The 22,189-nt window shown below is 36.7% G+C and overlaps 1 protein-coding gene across 3 annotated transcripts in view; it reads right to left on the reverse strand.

The window, feature by feature from the left end:
* The window catches only part of ARHGEF12 (Rho guanine nucleotide exchange factor 12), a 153,869-nt gene that overhangs the window by 58,320 nt on the left and 73,360 nt on the right, over positions 1-22,189 (reverse strand). For 2 of the 3 annotated variants that reach the window (XM_040631121.1, XM_040631119.1), the window contains exons 2-6: positions 18,385-18,408; positions 16,815-16,900; positions 15,167-15,223; positions 3,872-3,970; positions 3,200-3,249 (exon numbers count right to left, since the gene is read on the reverse strand). In XM_040631121.1, the coding sequence (XP_040487055.1) occupies positions 3,200-3,249; positions 3,872-3,970; positions 15,167-15,223; positions 16,815-16,900; positions 18,385-18,408 (316 nt within the window). The remainder of the gene's footprint in view (positions 1-3,199; positions 3,250-3,871; positions 3,971-15,166; positions 15,224-16,814; positions 16,901-18,384; positions 18,409-22,189) is intronic. The other variant, XM_040631122.1, reaches the window with a different exon arrangement.

Consider the following 22,189-nt stretch of genomic DNA (forward strand, 5'->3'; position numbering starts at 1 on the left):
GTTAGGAATTATTATACATAATACAATGAATTATAATATAATATAATATGCAGAACTATATTAAAATATGTATATATTTGGTTCAATATTCACTTTTATCACTATTCTATAATGTATACTCAGCAACAAAATGAACTTGAATACAAAACAAGGCCTTGATTTAAAGGACATCAAAACTTCCCATGAAAAATGACAAAACATACCATGCAACAGGTTTTACGAGTCCTTCACAGTGAAGGGCTCTTGCAAACAAAAAAAGACCTCTTTGCAAATTCACCGATTTGTCAAAATCATACTAATTTTTTAAAAGATAAAAAAAAGCAATATTTTCACAATTCACAATATTTCCACAATACACAACTTACTTTAAGTTTTCCCACCATGACCTAATCTTTACAAAGGAAATTAATTTTCAAATAGGCTAATTGTAGGAAATGTTATCCAAAGTCTCCACTAAACCAAATTACGAAAAAATATCAAACATGGAACTAATGTTATTTTTCTTGGTGCAAGTAATACTAATTTTTACAAATTCAAATATATCAGTGTCTAAAACAGCAGTGAAAGTATACTAATCACACCCATCAGAGATGATCACTGTTACACATGAAGTTTAATCTCTGAGACACTATTCTAGCATATACACGTCAGAAACAGACACACACATATATACATCATAACTGCCTTTTTTTCTGCCAATAAATACTTTTTGTTGTATGTGGTTATTTTTCAATATAAATACACATAGACCTAATCCTTTCTTTTTAACAGCTGTAGATGAAATGTAATTTCTTTCCCTAGCCCTCCATTTATGCACGTTTGCACGGTCTACAATATTTTAAAAAGATTTATTTATTTATTTGAGAGACAGAGAGTGAGTGAGTGCAGAGGGTAGCGGCAGAGGAAGAGGGAGAGAGAATCTTTTTAAGCAGACTCCACACTGAGCACGGGGCCCAGTTGGGCTCGATCCCATGACACTGAGATCATGACTTGAGCCAAAACCAAGAGTCGGACGCTGAACCAACTGTGCCACCCAGGCGCCCCTACAAATTTTCAATATGATAAAGCTGAAATGAATTTCCTGTACATAAATCACTTCACATTTGTACACTTACTTCCATAGTAAGTTCCTAAAAGCAAAGTTGCTGGTCAAAGGTTATATACTTTTTTTTTTTTTAAAGATTTTATTTATTTATCCGACGGAGATAGAGACAGCCAGCGAGAGAGGGAACACAAGCAGGGGGAGTGGGAGAGGAAGAAGCAGGCTCATAGCGGAGGAGCCTGATGTGGGGCTCGATCCCATAACGCCGGGATCACGCCCTGAGCCGAAGGCAGACGCCTAACCGCTGTGCCACCCAGGCGCCCCAAAGGTTATATACTTTTTAAAAGTATAATTCTGGGGGCACCTGGGTGGCTCGGTCAGTTAAGCATCTGACTCTTGGTTTCAGCTCAGGCCATGATCTCAAGGTAATGAGATCCGGCCCTGCATCGGGCTCTACGCTGGATGTGGAGCCTGGTCAAGATATTCTTTCTCTCCCTCTCACTCTGCCCCTCCCCTGCTCTCTCTCTGTCTCTTAAAAAAAAGTGTGTAATTTTAGATACATATTCACAAATTTACATCCAAATAGATTCCATCCAATTTATACTCACAAGTTTAGGAGAGCAGCCATTTTACCATACCTAAACTATGTCAAAGGTACATTATCAATAATGTTCAACATTTCTGACAACAAATATAGTTTCACCTATTATTTTATTTTTATTTTTTTTTAGGATTTTATTTATTTATTTGACAGAGAGAGAGACAGCCAGCAAGAGAGGGAACACAAGCAGGGGGAGTGGGAGAGGAAGAAGCAGGCTTCCCAGTGGAGCAGGGAGCCCAATGTGGGGCTCGATCCCAGGACTCCGGGATCACGCCCTGGGCCAAAGGAAGATGCTTAACGACTGAGCCACCCAGGTGCCCCTTTATTTTATTTTTTAGAGAGGGAGAGAGAAAAGGGGAAGAGAAGAAGAGGGAGAGAGAGAATCTTAAGCAGGATCCATGCCCAGTGCAGAGCCCAAAGCGGGGCTCAATCTCACAACCCGGAGATCATGACCTGAACCAAAATCAAAAGAGTCAGATGCTTTACCAACTGAGCCACCCAGGCCCCCTTCACCTATCATTTTATTTTATTTTTTTAAAAAACTTTTATTTATTTATTTGACAGAGATAGAGACAGCCAGTGAGAGAGGGAACACAAGCAGGGGGAGTGGGAGAGGAAGAAGCAGGCTCATAGCAGAGGAGCCTGATGTGGGGCTCGATCCCATAACACCGGGATCACGCCCTGAGCCGAAGGCAGATGCTTAAGGACTGCACCACCCAGGCACCCCGTCACCTATCATTTTAATGTCTACTTCTTTGTTATTAGTGAGGTGAGACATAGCCTCCTTAAGATAGTATTTACTTCAATTACTTTACTGCTTGATAAAATTCTTTGCCCTTTTTTCTATTAGGCTATTTATTTATTTTTCTCTTAGGAATTTAAAAGTGCTCTTTACAAGTAAAGTATTCTACTCTGTAGTAAGTTTCAAATACTTTTTTCCAGATAGTTGTTTGTAAATATATTCATCGTGCCTTTTCCTGTATAATAATTTGATTTTTTAAGTATTCAAATCACTCAATCGTCTCAAGAGTAATGACTGACCAATCCACTCTTCTCATACTGGTCAGAATTCAAGGCCTGTTTCTGGACTGATAGGCCTATATCTAGACTAGAGCAACTTGCTTTGAATTAATCCCTCCCATCTCATCTTGCACAATACCCATATACATAACACTTTTTTTTTTAAGCTATTCTTATACTTCTATAAAATTCATTTGGAAGACTCATCAGTTTGACAAATGACACATCTCCCCTGTCACATTAATATATTTTTATGAGAATTTCTTATTAACAGATTGGTTTGGAGAGAGATGATCTTCATCAAAGTGAGTTACTTCCCTATCTAAGAACACACATGACTTCACTTATTCACGCCTTTTATTATGCCCTTCAGTAAAGAGTAATATTAATTTTAAATGAAATGTTTTTTTATGATCAACAAAGATATCATATATAATGCACTGTTTTTTATAAAAATCCAAGTGAAAAAAATCAAATATGGTTAATATATGCTGTTTTTAAATCTACCATAAATTCCATAATAGTCTTTTCCTTACCTTGATGATTCGATCACCTGTCTGTACCCCAGCCCGCATGGCTGCTCCATCTGTAAGAGAAATTATTTACTTGAAATGTAATTCATTTGCATGTACTGGTAATTTTCTTGAAAGAGAGGCAGAATAACCAAATGGTTAAAAACATGTGCCTCTGCCACTCACTAGCTGTGTGACCATGGATTGATTTTATGTTTTTTTTTTCCACTCTAAGCCTTAGTATCACCTATACAATGGGGATAAAAAAAAAAATACCTACCTCAAATTACAGCATTCAATATATGGTAATAGAACATATTATTATTATCATTTTGGGAAAAGTGGATGTTTTGGAGCATATAACCATTTCTTTAATCTGGTCTACCAAATATCTTGGTGTCATGAAGAAATAAAATTCCACAAACTTCTCTAAGTGATGATGTAGAAAGCAACTATGAACAAGGAGTCATACAGTTTCTAAAACTATGTAAAACTGTTTTCTTTCTAGTACGTACAAAGAAAATCCACTGGGGTGAATTCATGCCTATAACTAGGACACTAAAGACCAATCTAACACAACAGGCCATATGACCTGCAGTGTATGTGATTATTTTATTCTGGTCAATAGACATTAGGCTTTTTTCTTCTTACTCTGTTTGCTCCCAAATGACAAGACTGTTTTAAAAAATGCCTTGCCTTCTTTGACAGACTGTACGAAGACTGGATTGTCTCCACTGACCGTCAGCCCAAATCCATTGTCATCCTTCTGGATGATCACGCAACGCTGAACAAGACCTGCACGAGAACCACAGGGTAAAGAGAGAAGAGAAAATGGGAGAGAAAAAGACATAATCATGTATTAGTAACGAACTGCAATGAACTATATTCTATCTGGAGAGACACAAGACGGCACGTGAAACCCGGATCACAAACCAGAGTACTAACCCCGTAAACAAAACAAACACGAGAACATCACAGAGAGTCATATGTATTGGTTTCTCACTGGAGAGGCAGAGTGGAATTGCTCCGAGATTAAAAACAGCTACGGCAAAGTGGAAAAGATGAAGTATTAGAGACGAGACAGAAGGAAGGCCTATTCACCTCTCTGCTATTTCTTTGTAACATGAAATCCTCCCCACTGCCCTGTGTTTTTGGTGCCCTAATTGGTGTTTAAACCCAAGAAAATCAAACATTTTGGGACATCAGGCTAGAAGCATCCCATGGTAAACCCCAGAGAAATCCAATCTTGCTCTCAGAAAAATAGACTACGTAAAGAAAGGTGGTGCTTGCAGAGCACGGCAGCTCTCCTCCCAAAAGGGAGAAAGAACAAGTTCAAAGCAAAGAAAGACCTGGGCTCATAGAATAAATAAACAGAACAGAGAAAAAAGTAGAAAAGATAAAGAAAGAACCTTTGAGATCAACCAATTCATTTCTTTCAACTTACCTGATTCCTACAGGAGAATTTTTCTTCTAGCAAACAGCAAACAAAAGTAGTCAAGGCAAGGTGAAAGAAAGAGGACCACAACCAGAGGAACAGGGATGTCCCATCACAGAACCCTGATTAGTACCCAGGACTGTTTGATCATAGATCAAGATCTGAAGATCCTGAACTCTGTGTAAGCCAGAGATTTAATACTTTCAGCTTTGCAGAATCTAAATGTTTCACCAAAAATCAATATATAAAACATGTGAGATAATGCAAGGATATTGCTGGTTGGAAAGCAAAAATTTCTTCAAAATAAGGATTTTTATACAAAGAGCATGACCTTTTAAATAAGTCTGATGTACAAAACAAAGGATATGTCAAAGATTGCATATTAATGAATACATATATTTCTTGCTGTTAATAAAATGTCACAAGTATGTAAGCCTGCTGCAAATGAAAGCCTGAAATAAGGGGATCACAGTACAGAAAACACGGACCATGAACTTACAATCCTACACAAAAAATTAACTTAAAGCAAATCATGGACCTAAACACAAAGCTACAACTTTTCATAAGAAAATACAGGAGAAAATCAAGACCTTAGGGTAGGCAGAGATCTTTTAGGATGCAAAATGCACCAACCATAAAAGAAAAAAAAAACTAAGAAATTGGACTCAAAATTTTAAATCTCTGCTCTTCTAAAGACACTGATAAGAAAATGAAAAGGCAAGGCACAGAGTGGGAGAAAACATTCATAATACAAATATCTGATAAAGGACTTGTATCCAGATTATACTTAAAAAACGACTCTATAATTCAATAATGGGGGGACACATTGTAAAAAGAACAAAAAATTCTGGGGCACCTGCTTAGTAGAGTATGCGACTCCTGATCCTGGGGTTGTGAGTTCGAGCTGCATATTGGTCAAAAAGATTACTTAAGAAAAAAAAAAAAAAGGACAAAAGATTCGAATAAAAAGCACAAGGAAACATACCCCAGTGACCAAAAAGCACATGAAAAGGTGCTCAACATCTACAGTCATCAGGCAAATGCAAACTAAAAACCACCATGAGGTACCACTGTACACTAACCTGAATGGTTAAAATTAAAAAGACTGATAATACCAAATGTTGACAAGGATGTGGAGCAACTGGAATGCTCACGCATTGCTGGTGGGAGTGTAAAATGGTACAAATACTTTGGAAAACAGTTTAGAAATTTCTTATAAAGGTACAGAGTTACATATGACCCAGCAATTTCACTTCCAAGAGAAATGAAAACTCATGTCCACATAAAGACTGGTACACAAATATCCATGGTAGTTTTGTTCCTAAGAGCCAAAAACTAGAAACTACTCTAACATCTATCAACAGATTAACGGGTGAACAGTCATATATTTGTTATAATAAAATACTATTTAGCAAGGAAAAAAAAGGAATAAATTATACATGCAACAAACATGGATGAATCACAAAAATATCATGCTAAGCAAAAGAAAGCAGATACAAGAGAGAGTATATACTATATGATTCCGGGGAGAACAGGCAAAACTAAAGGACAGTAACAAAAAGCAGATTAGTGGTTGCCTAGGGACACGGTGGGGAGGAAGGGTGAGAATGACCACAAAGAGACATGAAGGAACTTTCTAGGGTGATGGAAATGTTCTATATCTTAATCAAGGTAATGGTTACATGAGTGTATTCCTTTGTCAAAACTCATGAAACTGTACATTTAAAAGGACTACAAGTTATTTTATGTAAATTGTACCTGAAGAAAGTTGATTTTCCACATCAAAATTTGTTAGCCCTCAATTCTAGAGACTACTATACACCAAACAGTATTTGAATTAGCAAATTCACCACTCCCACAAAATAGTAAATTGTAATGGGGGCAGAGGAAAGAAACCTATCAGAATTCAATCTTTGACTTAATCAAGTAATTGGGAAAAACTATAACTAGAATGGGTATGAATACATAAAATCAAGGAAGAAGCATTCTTTATTAATTTCTAGTACATAATACAATAAATATAAGAGTGAGAGACCCTCAGGATTGAATAAGGACAATGTTTTACTAGAATCTTTTAAAATCCACGCCTGGTTTTGGAAACATAAACATTTGATGATCTCCTTTACAATTATCTAAAATTTGAAAATAAATAAGATATTGTGACTTCAAAATAAAAATCAAGACAAATGCAACACAATATAGATTTTTCTCATACTAAATCAATGTTCCCCAGTTCTCCCATCCCACCTGGTAAGAGCTGAATGAAAATCAGTGAATTAAAGGTTTCTAATGGGGTTTGCTGTGCTCAGCCACTGGGCTTCTTAAACAGACTGTTTTTCTGATCCCTGTAGAGAACAGGATGCTTGTAAAAAATGAGGGAGAGGAGTAGTGGGCATTAAGAGTTTGCTACATTTGGGGGCACCTGAGTGGCTCAGTGAGTTGAGCGTCCAACTCTTGGTTTTGGCTCAGGTCATGATCTCAGGGTTGTGAGATCAAGCCCCATGTCAGGCCCACGTTCTGCAGGGAGTCTGCTCAAGATTCTCTCTCCCTCTCCCTCTGCCCCTACGGCTCTACATTTGTGTATTTCACTTGTATATAATATCTATTAATTATTTAGCTTAATGCCTGACAAATATAAATTAGGACTCACAAATGTTAAGTATTTTATTATGATTAGGGGTACACTGCCCTTAGATTTTCCTGCTCAGAAATATATTACTCATCTATCCATGCCATAAATTAAAAAAATCAATTAAAAACAGTTTCATGTTAAACTCCTATCGTTAATGCAAATGCTCCTTAATGGATCAATCCTCATTTATGTCTTTGTCTAAATTTTGTTTTAACAAACAAGCAAATTAGTTTTGGATGGGGAAGGAATAGAGAAGGGAAATATTATAGAGCAGGGCTTCTTCTAAGAAGGCAACTTTAAAATATAGGAGACAGTAAGAAGGCCTGAAGAAATAAATCACCTCTTGTAAGCTTTTCCTAAATATCCAGATCAGGTTAGCTACCACCTTACAGACAGTGCCCCCTATTTACTCCCCTAGTATCATTCTCACTCCCAATTGATTGTATTTGTTTTTACCCACTCACTAGATTACATGCTTCAAGAATGGAGGGGTTCTATTCTTGTTTACAATCTTATTTCAGGAACTGGCAAATGTTCAGACATAGAAGGAAATTTTTTTTAATTGCTCATGAATTAACAAAAATTAGAAAAGTTGAGGAGTCTAGAGATGGATGGAAGCTCAGAGAGGGAGGTCACTGACACACAGTCAATTTTAGCAAACATGCCTAGGGTCCTAACAGACTGCTAAAAATTGAGTAAATGTAGTAGGATTACTTCAGAATATTGCAAACTTGTTTTCTATGATTCAAAATTGTCCAGCCTGAAAACTTTCCCTCTTAATATCAAAAGGAGATGAGGAACAAAGGATAAGGAGGGAACAGAGAAAAAGCTGTGTGCATATCCTATTCATCCTTCTCCTCTCCCCAACCCTACTATATTGTCCATTTATTATTATTCTATCTGCTAATCCGAGAACCTGATATACTTTTAACATATCAGATCATATAGAACCATAAGAATCACTAGAACAATACAAAAGGAAAACATGCCTTCCAAATACAGCCAAATCAGAATCTATGCCATTCAAATTGATACTATTCTGTCCTAGGAATCTATGCCATCTGCATAAACTTGGATTTGGGGGTCATAATTAAGTAAAAACTAAGCTACCATGCCATTCAAAATTCAGAGATCCAGTTTTCCAAATGCTTAGACCTACTATGTTCCTTCCCATTCAAAATCAAATAGAACGCTTTTTTTTCCCTCGAGAGACATGTTCTACTTGTAGACCAGAAGCTGTTTAACCCACCTCAGAGGAAAAATTCTACCTTTCACACCCTTAACACTGAAATCACAAATACTTCACATTGAAATCACTGATACACCAACACTAAAATCACCAAGGACTAAATTATCACATTGCTGAAATGTCCTTTTTGACAAAAATCCACTTTTTTGTTTTAGCAAATTTGCATCGAACATCTGTCTACCAGTTATTTAACATGGTAGTCTGTGGGTGTTGTGAGGAATACAAAACTACTACAAGTGTGTGCCCGCAAAGAACTTAAAAGCTTGGCAGGAAAGGACAACAGAGACTTAGGGAAACAAGGGCAGTATCTAATGAAGAATCAGAGTATGGGACAGATAACGGGCCCCATAGGTTTTACAAAAGAAGGGAAAGTTAAAAGATGAGCCCTAACTCCAAAATAGCCATTTTCACATTTCATTAATTAAAACCAACCAACCAACCAACACCTTCCATCATTTTTACTTTTTCTGGTTTTTACACACTATACATATAGTCCATGGTTTGTTGGTTGGTTTGTTTTGCTAAATCACTTATTGTCTGTTAGAATTATCATACCATGTGTTTACCTCTGAATATGAGTTTTTCTAAGGTCACAAGTCACTTTAGTGTGAGCTGCATCCAAGCACTATGTGTGAAGACAGGCAGAGGGTGTCCAATAGGTAAGATAATGATGAGGCTCAACCACCCCTGACACTCGGTCATGGTAATACTTCTTCATTCTCATCATTCTTAGTGCCACAGAAGATTTCTTTCACAACTATCTACTTTTTAAGGGCATATGGAGTATAGGTAAACAAGTGCATCATCTCATGAACTTACCACAATTTATTAAGATTCTTCTTTTGTGCTAGACTGTGAACTCCTAGAAAGCAGGCACAGATCCTATTATTTGTGTATCTCTATCCCTTGTCATAGTGCCTGGCATACAATAGGTACTCAATGACTATTTACTATGTAAATTTGAATTTATTCTAGATACAGGACATTTTAAATCATACCCAATCACTTTTTAGGAAAAAGTAAAATCATAGCCCTGAAAACCATGCAAAGTAGAGAAATATTTGTATAAGGACACTAACCTTCTGCCCTGCCTAAATTCTAACTAAAACAATTTGATTTCCCACCTACCCTAAAATAAGTCCTCTAGTTACCAATACATTTTTATTTATTTCCTGTCTGTTAAGTATTATGCTATCTCACCTGGAAGCCAATAATAGATCTCATGCTTCATATCATCAGTGAAATAAAAATATTCTATAAAATTTATATAAATACTACCCTTTCCTAAATTTTATTTTCTCTTTATAACAAAGGACATTTCTTTTTCTTGTTATGACTGTGGTATTTGAAACCAACATAAAATGACTGTTTCCTACTCAAAAAATAATTACCAAGGATGGTATTTTGAAAGTGAAAAAAATTAAGCCTTTGTAAGGCTCTGGAGTGGGGAGGGGAAGAAGTCATAAAAAGGTACTCTGAAAAAGAGGAGAAAGTACTCTCAGATTTCACTGTAATACATTCCTGGAAAAAGCAACAACAATAGTACCAAACAGCAAATTATGGAAAACGGAGCGTTCAATATGCGAGGCAACATGCTGAACCTTCCATATTGCATTTATTCTAGTGAAAGCATACTAGTCTTTCTTCACCTTTCATTTTATTACATGACCAAACTTCTCTAAGTCTCACCTCTCAAGAATTAGCTGCAGGGAAGGGTGTGGAGAAAGACCATGTGCAACCTCATAAAAACAGCTCATTTTTAAACTGCTGCCAGACATACATGTTTTATGAGTAAGACCTCAGATAATCCTTTGATTAAGAAGCTTCTGGATTCTAAATGCACAATGCTGCCAGCAAGAGGAAGCTTTAACTTCCAAGTATGCTGATTTCATTCTTTTAGACTATTAACAGCAGTTTAAGACTCAGATATCTAAGTTATGTTTTCTTCTGCCTTGAAATTTTTCTGAAAAGAAGAAAAATCCAATCAAGATGAGTCAACAACTTATGTTATCAGTTCTCCTTACTAAAATACTTCATTCTGATATCAATAATCACTCATTCAAAACTCATTAACTGAGTGCCTCCACCGTGTCAGGCATTATGGGAGATGCAAAGATGGACAGAAACACAAATATTAGATACAAAATAGGATGTGAAAGGTTAGACCACAGAGCAGCGGGGCAAACCTAGGAAAGCCCTGTGTTGGAGGCAGTATTTGAATTGGGCCGTGTAGGATAGAGAGTTATGGGAGGTAAACCATTCAAGACAATGGGAACGGCATGAGCAAAGAAAGAATACCAAGCCACATTTGGAAAGGGAAAATTTGGAGGAGAGGCTCGTACCTATAGGTAAACAATAGTAGAAGTAAGGATTAAGTATGGATTAAGGCATAATGACAAACTGGAGGGGTGCCTGGGTGGCTCAGTCGTTAAGTGTCTGCCTTCAGCTCAGGGCGTGATCCCAGAGTCCTGGGATCTAGCCCCACATCAGGCTCCTTCGCTGGGAGCCTGCTTCTTCCTCTCCCACTCCCCCTGCTTATGTTCCCTCTCTCACTGGCTCTCTGTGTCAAATAAATAAATAAAATATTCAAAAAAAAATTCACTTTAAAAAAAAAAAGAATGATAAACTGGAAACAAATTATAGCACATTTTAATTAACTATTTGTACTTTCCTAGTAAGTGAATGACCAAATCCTTACTTTAATAATATAATCTAACAGACAGTAGAATGGAGAAAAGGAAGTGAATCAATGTGAAAGAAAATTATGAGTCTATGCAAATAGTCTTATGATACGATGGAAAACTGAACAAAACAGTGGCGATAGAACCAAAGAGTAAGAGATGAAAGATAATGTGATGGTGGAATCCACGGGACCTGGCCAATTGTTGACTCCTGAGGACGGGGGAAAGAGAGCAGTCAAAGAGAACTTTAAGAAAACAAGACTAGGTGAGTGGCAGAATGGCAGTGCCATGAAAAGAATCAGGGGAATCATGAGGAAGACTGATGTCTAGCCACAGGGAACAAGCATGAATTGCACATTGGTCATTCTGAATTTACAAGATGGTCAGAATGAAAGTATTCAGTAAACAGTTAAAAATATAAGACTGGGCACAGGGGAAAAGATCAAGGGCAGGCGTGCGGGCCACACCTACATCTATAAAAGGGAAAATGCAAACAGTAAAGAAAGGACAAAACAACTGCAGAGAGAAAAGAACCAGATTAATGAAATATTACAGAAACCCAAAAAAAAAGGATGTTAGCATTGCCAATGTGTCAGAGGAAGGTGAGAACTGAGAAAAAGGTGACAGATTTTTAAGTAGGATCTTTGGTTTATCTTCCAGATAGTATGTGTTCAGAAGTCAGACTTCAAGAGGCTAGGAAGTGGGTGACTTATGAGGACACAGAAGTTTCATGTTGTACAATGCTCTCTGCCAGGCTGAAGAGGAAAGCAGAAAGAATAACTTGGGGACTTTTACCTTTATACATCTGAGAAGGCTGAACTTAAAAAAGGTAAGAATTTTTAAAAAATACACTCTGAAGGGCACCTGGGTGGCTCAGTCGATTGAGCATCTGCCTTTGACTCAGGTCATGATCCCGAGGTCCTGGGCTCGAGTCCCATGGCGGGCTCCCTGCTCAGTGATCTTCCCCCCTGCTCATGATCTCTCTTTCTCATGCTTGTGCACTCTCTCTCTCTCAAATAAATAAATAAAATCTTTAAAAAAAAATAAACTCTGAAGTATCCAACCAGGACAGTTCAAGTACTAACAGTTGGCTTCTGTTATGGACTATCATTTGTGTGTCCCCCCCCAATTCATATGCTGAGCCCTAACCCCTAATATGTAATGGTATTTGGAGGTGAGGCTTTTGGGAAGTAATTAGAATTAGATGAGGTCATAAGAGTGGGGCCCTCATGAGGGCTTAATGTCCTTATAAGAAGAGACACCGGAGAGACTGTTCTCTCTTCACCTGTGCTTGCACCAAAGAAGGACCATGTGAGCACAGAGCAAAAAGGTGGCCATCTGCGAGCCAGGAGAGAGCTCTCGGCAGAACCTGGCGCCCGATCTCATACTTCCAGCCTCGAAAAGGGAGAGAAAATACATTTCTGTTATTTAAGCCAAGTCTCCGGTATTTTGTTATAGCAGCCCCAGCAGATTGAGAGAGTTTCAAAAAGACATGGCTTACTTTTTGTACATAATCCTATCAGCTAGAATCTCTTCACGAAGCCAAGATGGAAGGCAGGAAGAGGCTGCTGTCCAACTCCACCTTCCCCCGCTAACTCTCTCATATCCCACAAAAATCCACATTTCTCCATTATGATATTCATGAGAAAAATAGAAAATTAAGAATAATTGAAATTGTAGATCAGAAACACGATCTGCACATGACCAACAGACTCCAAAAGGTACAGAGGGAAAAATAAGGAGAAATGGAATGAATACTGATATACTGCCAGGGCAGAAACTTAACAAGAAAAGTCAACACAAAACAAACACTTGGTTTTCTTTTAAAATGTGCAAAGTAAATCTATTTCACCAAACAGCTCTAAAATTGGCTAAGACAGTTCAAAATAAATAGTTTGTTAAGTGAAGAACTAGCGTTTGTCGAAGTATCGAGCTAATGAATTCTTCCCTAAGACAGTGCAAAATCTCCGAAGTCAGAAGTGGGCGTGGTAAGAGACCCTACACCCAGGCAATGTCGGCAGCTGGTATGACTCTACTCAACCATATTCCATTATTTCCTAGCTTTTCTTGATTCCCTAGAGATTCTTTTTCATCTGCGCTAACGGCACAGTCTAAGGATGTCTATTCACACAGGTGATAAAATATTTGTAATGTCAAAGAGATTTAAGTTAGCACACTAACTCTGTTCTATCAAGTCATCCCTTTTATACGTGCTTTTTAAGGACCCATGGCTCAGTACCTTCCAAAAAAGGTATTTCGAGGGTTTTCAAGAAACAAACATACCGTATAAGCCACACCTTATTTCCCCATTACCACTTAAAAATGTTTCTATTACTAACAAGTGAATGGCATGTCTGAACTAGTGTTAATATTCCTATCACTGAAATATTAACATCCAAATCAAACAGCAAGCCTTTGCATACATACCTATCAATCTAGCATCCAAATCAAACATCCTAGCATCCAAAGCAAACAGCAAGCTTTTGCATACATACCACAGATCTAGGAAAATGGTGGGGGAGGTGAAATACAACATTGCAAAGGCTACTAGAAAAGAAGGGAGCCAACAAAGATAGTGTTCACATTCCTAAGAAGATAATAAACGATAGGAAGCTCTTTATATAGAACAGAAAGACAGTCTTGAGAAATTCGGAAGCTATTTCTTACCTAGGAGGAGACAAATACTTTGGTATTTGGTACCATACAGCATGGTACACATTCTGTCTTGAACTACTGCAGAAGATTTAGCTACACACAAAAAGGCACTGGTCACAAAAACTGAAGCCAAGAACTATATGTATTTATTTATCTAACACAGAAGCAATAACTGGTTTAAAAACCATCACTGAGGCCTCATAATATTAAAAAGCATGTGATACTATGGGCTTAAGTGTCAGGAGATATAAATGATAAAATGTCTTAAAGGCAAGGATGGGCACTTTCATGTATTTTTTTGTCCTTTCATGTATGTCAGGCTAGGAAACAGCTACATCTGGGGAAACTACCATTTGATAGACTTGTGGCTCATTTAGAGAAGACCTGGTTTTCCTTTGAGGCCAACTCTGGAATCTTCTTAAAAAATATATAACTTATTAGTCTTTCAGAGATTATTTTAAAAGTCTTGGTTCCAAGCAGTGTTTCTCCTATTCACTTTTCTCAAAGCACTAATCGGATGCCAAAACAAGGCAAGAGGGCAGTAAAACTGTGCAGAGGAAAGGGAAAAACATGTATGAGCTTCACAAACATGGTTTATATTATCTTTGGAAGACAGGACACAGCCTAGAAATATTAGTGCTTCAATCATCTGTTGCAAAAGTTAACCATTCAGATTAAACTTGCTCTTTGTGAAAATTATTTTTAAAAGGTGTCATTTTGACATTTTCCTATTCAGAATAAGCTTCAGGGAAATGTATGAAAGGCATAAGCAAATTCTTCAAGCCATATAAATAAAATACTGAAGGTATTTTTGCTGTTGTGGATAAATCATACATAAACAGCATTTCCAGATGATGAGGCCAATAAAAAGAATTTAAAAAATCAAATAAAAATTCCAAAGAATTGGTAACACCTCTAAGTCACACCAGCACTCTGCTTAGAGGGAAAGACTGGTGCCATGAAATTCTACATGATCCAAACACAGCAAATGGGACATGGGAAGAAGATGCCAAGAATTCAAAGCCCACCCATGTTATGTGGAGGAACCCAACTCAAACATATTAGACATCATCACTTTCCCATCATACACGAGATAAAAGAGAAGATGGGTCATGTGGCCTACTCTTACTCTACGATGTTAGTTTCTAGCAACCTTAAGCTTCCCAGTGGCAGCCACATTAAAACCCCAGGCTCCCTTTCCCTGCAGTAGGTCATGCCATGCAGAGCAGACACAAGGAAGGCTGCAGTTATTTACTTAAAAAAAAAAAAGAAAAAAAAAAAAGAAACAGCATGAAGCAAGCTCCAGAGGTGCAAGGCTGAATTGGCTACATTAGCTTACCATATATCTCGGATCTACTCTCCTCTGAACTAGACTTTGTCTTCTTGGAGGAGCTATCTGCACAGAGCGGGAGAAAAGGAGAGAGATATAGAAAATATGGAGACCAATGTAAGGGGAAAAATTCATGGGGGGGGGGAAAGAATGAATCATGATCAAGTTAAATCGTGCAAAATGCAAAGTATGAACATCACAGGTGACAGCACTCAGAACACTCACGAACAGCACAAGTAATGACATATTTTAAAGATCTATTGAAGAAAAGACAGTGCAATAAAAATATCTTCAAACAAAACAACACATGAATAGTCTACAAAATATATCATCTGACAATCATAGAGATGACAAAAGCACTAAAAGCTATAATAATCTCATTTTGAAGCACCGCGTACCACTTTGCAAACTCTGTCTTTGGAGATGGGCACACCACAGAGGAATAATACAGAATAAGCCAATCTAACAAGACTCTAGTGTTTACATGAACACAGGGCAGAAACTCATTAACAAGATAATAACTAATCATATTAATAAAAGCCTCTGAGCCCCATGATGTCAAAATTAGGTGTCAGAAATTTAAAAATTATCTTTTAATGGAGATCCAGAAGTTATACCCCACCACCAAAGCCTAAATAAATTGATGATCGGTATTTCATTTTTACCTACGACCCAAGATGCAGGTAAATTATTAGCTATTCACTTCCTATTCTTCCCTTTCTGGATAATATTTGTTTTTTTTTTTTTCAAAATACTGGTTTATACTGAAAGTATGAAACATCTGAGTTAGACACAAAAAATACGCTCTATTAAAAATCGTATTTCTAAACAAAAATATCCAAAAAGATACATTTTATTTATGTATCCATGACATTAGCAATTACCTACTTTATCTTTTGTCATAGGAACATACAACTGAGTAAAACAGTAGGTACACAAAGAACACTTATCAGTTTCAAATGACAAAAGTGAAATTATCCAGCATTTTTTATAAATTAAATGCTGTGACTTTATAAGGAGAAAGCAAAAGCCCATATTTTACAACAGGAGTTCAATCTATTTGTATAAAATTGAGAATATAACTAGTCAGAAATCTACTAGCATGAAAACCTCAGGAAAGAACACGACTTAAAAGACTCTCTGAGTTCAGAATATTTTTGCCTGAAGAAAAAGGGATCTCTATTCATCTGCTTACTCTAAAATTAGATGATCAATAATCTCTGAAGTTGGATTTTATCTAATACTCCAATTTACCATGATCACACATGAATCTTTAAATGACTACAGAAATCTGTAGTTTTTAGAGCTTTGATTTTATGAGATACTACCGTTCACACTTAATGATTTATTTTAATACTAAGTCCTTGGTCTGACTAGAATCTCCAATTACGATATAATGACTATTTTTATTATCGTCATTGTTTTTGAATAAAAGACACTCTACAATGATGCTTCCTAGTGGAATCCATAGTGTTGAACGTTAAAAATGCTGCATTCCTCCTGAAAGCACAGGTTTTATATTATATCATTGAACAAGAAGGAGAGTCGGAAACAGACCAAACAATAACTCCTGAGGGTTTCAGGTAGTTATATAGCTTAAGTTCAATTATTCTGAACGAAACTACTCTCAATATTCTTTGGGAGAAAAGTGTTTTACCTGTAGGATCAAAATCATGTGATGCACTGCGCTCAACTTTCTGCTTCTTATCTGTTGGTGACTCTCGGTTCAAAATACTCCCATGCCTAAATTAAAGTAAAGCAGTCAAATATTTACTACAGGCAAATCAACAGAATAACAACTTAATTTAATTGCAAGTGTGTCTTACAAAGAGAATCCAAGTAATCAGTTTACCTTATACATCTTCCTAAATCTGACTTACATTTTTCAAGAAGTTTTAAATTCAGTCTATGCTATGTGTAATAAAGAATCCAGTTATTTGGTTATAAAAAGTGCTTAAAAATAATAAAAGCAGTATTTAGTATTAAGTCTATTTTATTCTTAGAAATAACTTAAGTTGGGGATGCCTGGGTGGCTCAGTCGGTTAAGGGTCTAGCCTTCGGCTCAGGTCATGATCCCAGCGTCCTGGGATTGAGTCCCACATCGGGCTCCTTGTTCAGCAGGGAGTCTGCTTCTCCCTCTGCCTGCAGCTCTCCCTGCTGGTGCTCTCTGTTTCTCTCTCTCTCTCTGACAAATAAATAAATACAATCTTAAAAATAAAATAAAATTACTTAAATTCTTTCAGTTGCTTTCACAGGTTACTATGACTTCCATTGAACAGGTAAGAAAACAGTGCCTGAAAGTAATTCAACACTTTCCCAGGCCTGACCCTACATCTACTATGGTCAGGTTCAAAATCACTGTGTAAATGTAGCATGGATGAAAATAGTTAAAAAAAAAAATCAGTCTTAGGCAAGCCTCACTAAAGTTCTAGCTACAGAAGTCAGGCAGGCCCAGATGACACTAGAATTATTATTTTTCCTATGGCCTACCCAATTATACTGATCAGATAATGGCAGGGCAGCAAATAAGACCCTCACTGTAATACATACTCTACTAATTACCTGAAATGCCAAGATTAGCATTGGTATCCTGGACCATGCTGTCACTAAAAATGATAAAAGTACTAACATAATTAGGAATGATATACTACTTACATCCTAAATAATATTCATGACAACTAGGATGAGAGAGCAGTGAGAATAAGCACTGAGGAAAAGGCATTTAGTCCCAGGACCTGAATACATAGGGAGATATGGCTGTGAGCACAGGCATATTTGAACATTTTGAATTTTTTCCTTTACTGTCTTAAAGTAATTAAGACTGATTCAGTTTGCCAAAGTTCATTAACTAAAGACAGCTGTAGTTACCCAAGTGATAAAATACATCAAAAACTGGCAAGCCATTTACACTCCCCAAGCTACTCACAACTGCAAACAGTCACAATAGATTTTAAAATTAAATCTCTTCATAGGGAGTGACCTTAACTATCAATTTGAACAAACTTTTAAAATGCTTATATTAAAAACATTGAAAATGTTATCAAAACAATGCTGTCTTCCAGAAAAAATATGCAACACCTGCTATATTTTAAATTTATAAAACATTTTGATATTTTAAACTACTTAAATCCACATTTTCAAAAGCCACAAAAATCCGCCATAATTTCAAAGGAATGCTTCTAATTAAGATTTAACCTAAGCATATGAAGGGCAACTGAACAACTTACCTTATAGGTTTTTTGAGGGGAAACCTGAAACAAAGGAAAAAGAAAGGAAAGATGTAGTTATTTCAATTATAAGATTATTAAATTTATTCATTCTACTAAATCAGAATAAGAGATTTAAAACTTACGCTAACTTTCCCAAAACAAGATTCAACCAACAGGTGGAGTAAGAAGCTGGATGCTATTTTTTAATAACTCCTTTGTTAAATCTTTTTTTTTTTCCTTTGTTAAATCTTAAATTGCAGGTGCATTTACCATGAGCTGTCACTGAGTATGGGTTCTCTTTTTAAAAATCTAAATACGAATAGCAACAGCTAAATTTACTGAGGGTTTACTACATGCTAAGCACTATTCTAAGCTGTTGACATATGCTATCTCACTGAACCCTAAAAAATATCTATAAAGATATTTCCATTTTACAGATTTTTAAAAACTAAGGCAAAGAGAAATATCTTTTTTTTTTTAAGATTTTTTATTTATTTATTTGACAGAGATAGAGATAGCCAGCGAGAGAGGGAACACAAGCAGGGGGAGTGGGAGAGGAAGAAGCAGGCTCATAGCGGAAGAGCCTGATGTGGGGCTCGATCCCATTAACGCTAGGATCACGCCCTGAGCCGAAGGCAGACGCTTAACCGCTGTGCCACCCAGGCGCCCCCAAAGAGAAATATCTTACCATTAAAATACTATACTTACTTTCCCTAGCAAGGAAAGGTTTCTTCCTGTCCATCACCTCTCCCCATACCCCAAGATATCTGGGTGCTGATTACTGCTCTACTGATCTGTGTCTACTATCCTTTGATCATAATCAAATCACAATTCTCATTTATTTATGTTTAGCATTTATAAGAGAAGTCTAGAGAAAATACCATTGCAGTACTACCAGTTACTAAGAATATGTTCCAAAAGTAGAAAGCAAAGGGTACATCTTTTCTTTCTTCAGTTCTATAGGCTATTAAGAACTGCATTTCTTCCTGGATGCCTTTTTTGAAAGAAACATTACTGGAGGCTTCTTGATAAGAATTTGACGTTACACATAAAGTCTACAAGTGTTTTCGGATTTCCTCCCATTCCCCTTTTAGGATCTGTCATTTCAGAAATTACCTCAACCCACGGCATTTTATGTAAAGATTATTTAGCCTGGGTAACAAAAACAGGATTTATTAAGAATATCAATAAAATTGTTAGTTTTTTAAAAAGGTTATTAGTAAACATAGTAAGAAACAAACATAAAACAATGATACTTAAATGACTATTTATCATGGAGATAGTTTAGTTTTAAAAAACCTCTAAAGTACAAGTTTAATTACAATTTCCTTTAACTCCCATATAAACCAGAATTGATCCAAAGAAAAAGACAAAGAATCTAAAAACTTCCACAATAAGTGCATGTTAACTCACAATAAAGTTAGGGATAACAAGGAAAAGAGGTCCTGGGATAAGAGTAAACTGCTCTAGAGAATAGACCGACTACAAAAGATCATCAAATTTTCAGAAATAGGAAGTTCATCCTTACTTGTTGGGGGAGTGTGGGGAGGTAGGAATATGTTTTTTTAATTTAGAAATGAACATAGATGCTGGCAGAAAAGAATTCCCAACTGAGTTTCTACAAAGGATAATACCTGCAGTTAGCAACCTTAGCCACTCTTCCTGATAGCCATTATAAAAACTCCGACCCCAAAACAATGCTGCTTGCGTCAGGACTGCAACATCCAGGGAGATTCTGGTAAAGAATCCCGGAAGTTCCCAGACTACTGATTGTAAGTCAGCTTCCTGAGCTGCTTTCTCTTACGAGGGAATGGAAAAGGAGGGGAAAGAGGACGATAAAAATGAAAGGAAAAGATGAAGAACAAGGACGACTGTACAGAAAAATTTGCTTAACATAATCTATTTACGATATTCTTAAAGTACAGGTGAAGAGCCTCTCTCAAACAAAAATGTTTACATCACAGTACTTTTTCCCTAATCACTAAATTCCACAATTCGCCCAACACTAGGCTGATGAAACAATTCTGGTGAACAAAATCCTCTATTTTCAAGTCCCTGTCCGTTCAGTAACCCAATCATGCAATCGTGACAACCTCCTCTGGTTCTGTATCTATGGGAAAGAGCTGTAGTGGAATGTAGAATAACGTTGGATGTGCTTAATCACATTGTATCTGGCTTTCAAAAATATCATATTGATGACTTGGACATTTAGCCAACAATGAACATGTTTGTGCATATTGACATATGTGTGTATGTCTTTTGCCAAATTAAGACGAAGTCCAAGTGCCAATATGAAGAACCGTAATTTAAAAGGGAAAGTGTTGTCAGAAATTAGAGCCATTGGGATTACTAGATGCCCTTATTTTGGACTACCTATACTAAGCATACTTGAATGCCACAAATCCTAACCAAGGGCCTTAAAGTTCACAATTACACTTACTCACTTGACTCAGGATGCCTTTTTCTTATAAGTTCTGAGCTCTAATATTAAAGCCCTAGGTAGCACTACAGAAGCTTCCCCAAAGTTTTTATTTTCATACTCCTCCCAATATGTTATTACAGTGTAAAGGGAGCTGTGATTTGGTAATTAAATAACCCAAACCCAATAAATAATATTTGCTTTAGTAAAACTTCCAGTTTTAGCCAGGTTTAACTACACACACACACACACACACACACACACACACGTACACATATTTAACTATATAATACATACATACATATACATGATTTTCTAATTGGGATATCCCCTTAAGACTGTTAAAGAGAATTTCTTCTAGATTAAAAACGTTACAAAGGGCCATCAAAGTTTGTGTTATCACGTATTTGCTTAAAATACATAGCCTATTAGAAGTCATTTTCTCCATTTACAGATGATTTTTTTGTGAGAAGAGAGCTAGCCTTTGACATTACTCCTGAAAGAAAGTGTCCTGAAAGGAAAAATTGAGATACCACACTGAAACCTTAATTCCTACCCTCTCTCTCTCCTTCAAAGTATTAGATGTTTTTTCTCTTGGGTTTAGTTATGATAAAGAATTTGGGACTCTGGATGGTTCTTCATAAGGGATGACTGAAACGAGGAGAGTTAAGTTCAGGGTCCCTATGCTGGATAATGGGCAAGTTTTCATTAGCAAACAATGTTAGCTACTAAATTTAGAATTCTCAATAATTCCATTGTACGATACATCCTGACCTTAGCAATGTGAAAAGGCAGGATGAAAAGCCCGTGCACCTTGGAATCAATGAAATAAAGCACTAGCTTATTGGAATTCATGCCAGTGAGGAGAGTTTCTAGACAAAGATCTCTGCAAAACAGACTGCAGTTAAGAGAAGTCTAAGGCTCACTCCTCACAAAGCGATGACAAACATCAAGGCAAAAAATACAGCATTCCAATACCGTTACCGTCCGTGAAAACTGCGTGTGATCTCAAGGCCTCAGGGACAGGGGCTCCTCAGAGAAAGAATAACGAGGTTTGCACTCCAGTTTCACAATTTAAAAGGTGCTTTTACACTTGTACAAGGTGCTCAGACTCTCCAACAATCTTCTGTAAAATAGTGATAATACCAGTCCCTACCTTACAATTTTGTTTTGAGAATTAGAAAATGCGAAGCATTAAATGAGAAGCACTGCCTAGCACATAATAACCACTTAATTATTATCTGTTAGAACAAAAATAAAATCTAAACTTTAGAGACTTAACTTGAAATTAAGTAGAAAAGAAAAATAAACTTAAAGACTAAGAATATTCAAATAGGTTTTTAGCTCAGAAAAATCCACAGAAATGCATAATTCAAAGCCAATGATGAAACTATAGGTTTAACT

The sequence above is a fragment of the Ursus maritimus genome, unplaced genomic scaffold, assembly GCF_017311325.1.
Source record: "Ursus maritimus isolate PB19 unplaced genomic scaffold, ASM1731132v1 scaffold_16, whole genome shotgun sequence".
In the NCBI taxonomy this organism is placed as follows: Eukaryota; Metazoa; Chordata; class Mammalia; order Carnivora; family Ursidae; genus Ursus; species Ursus maritimus.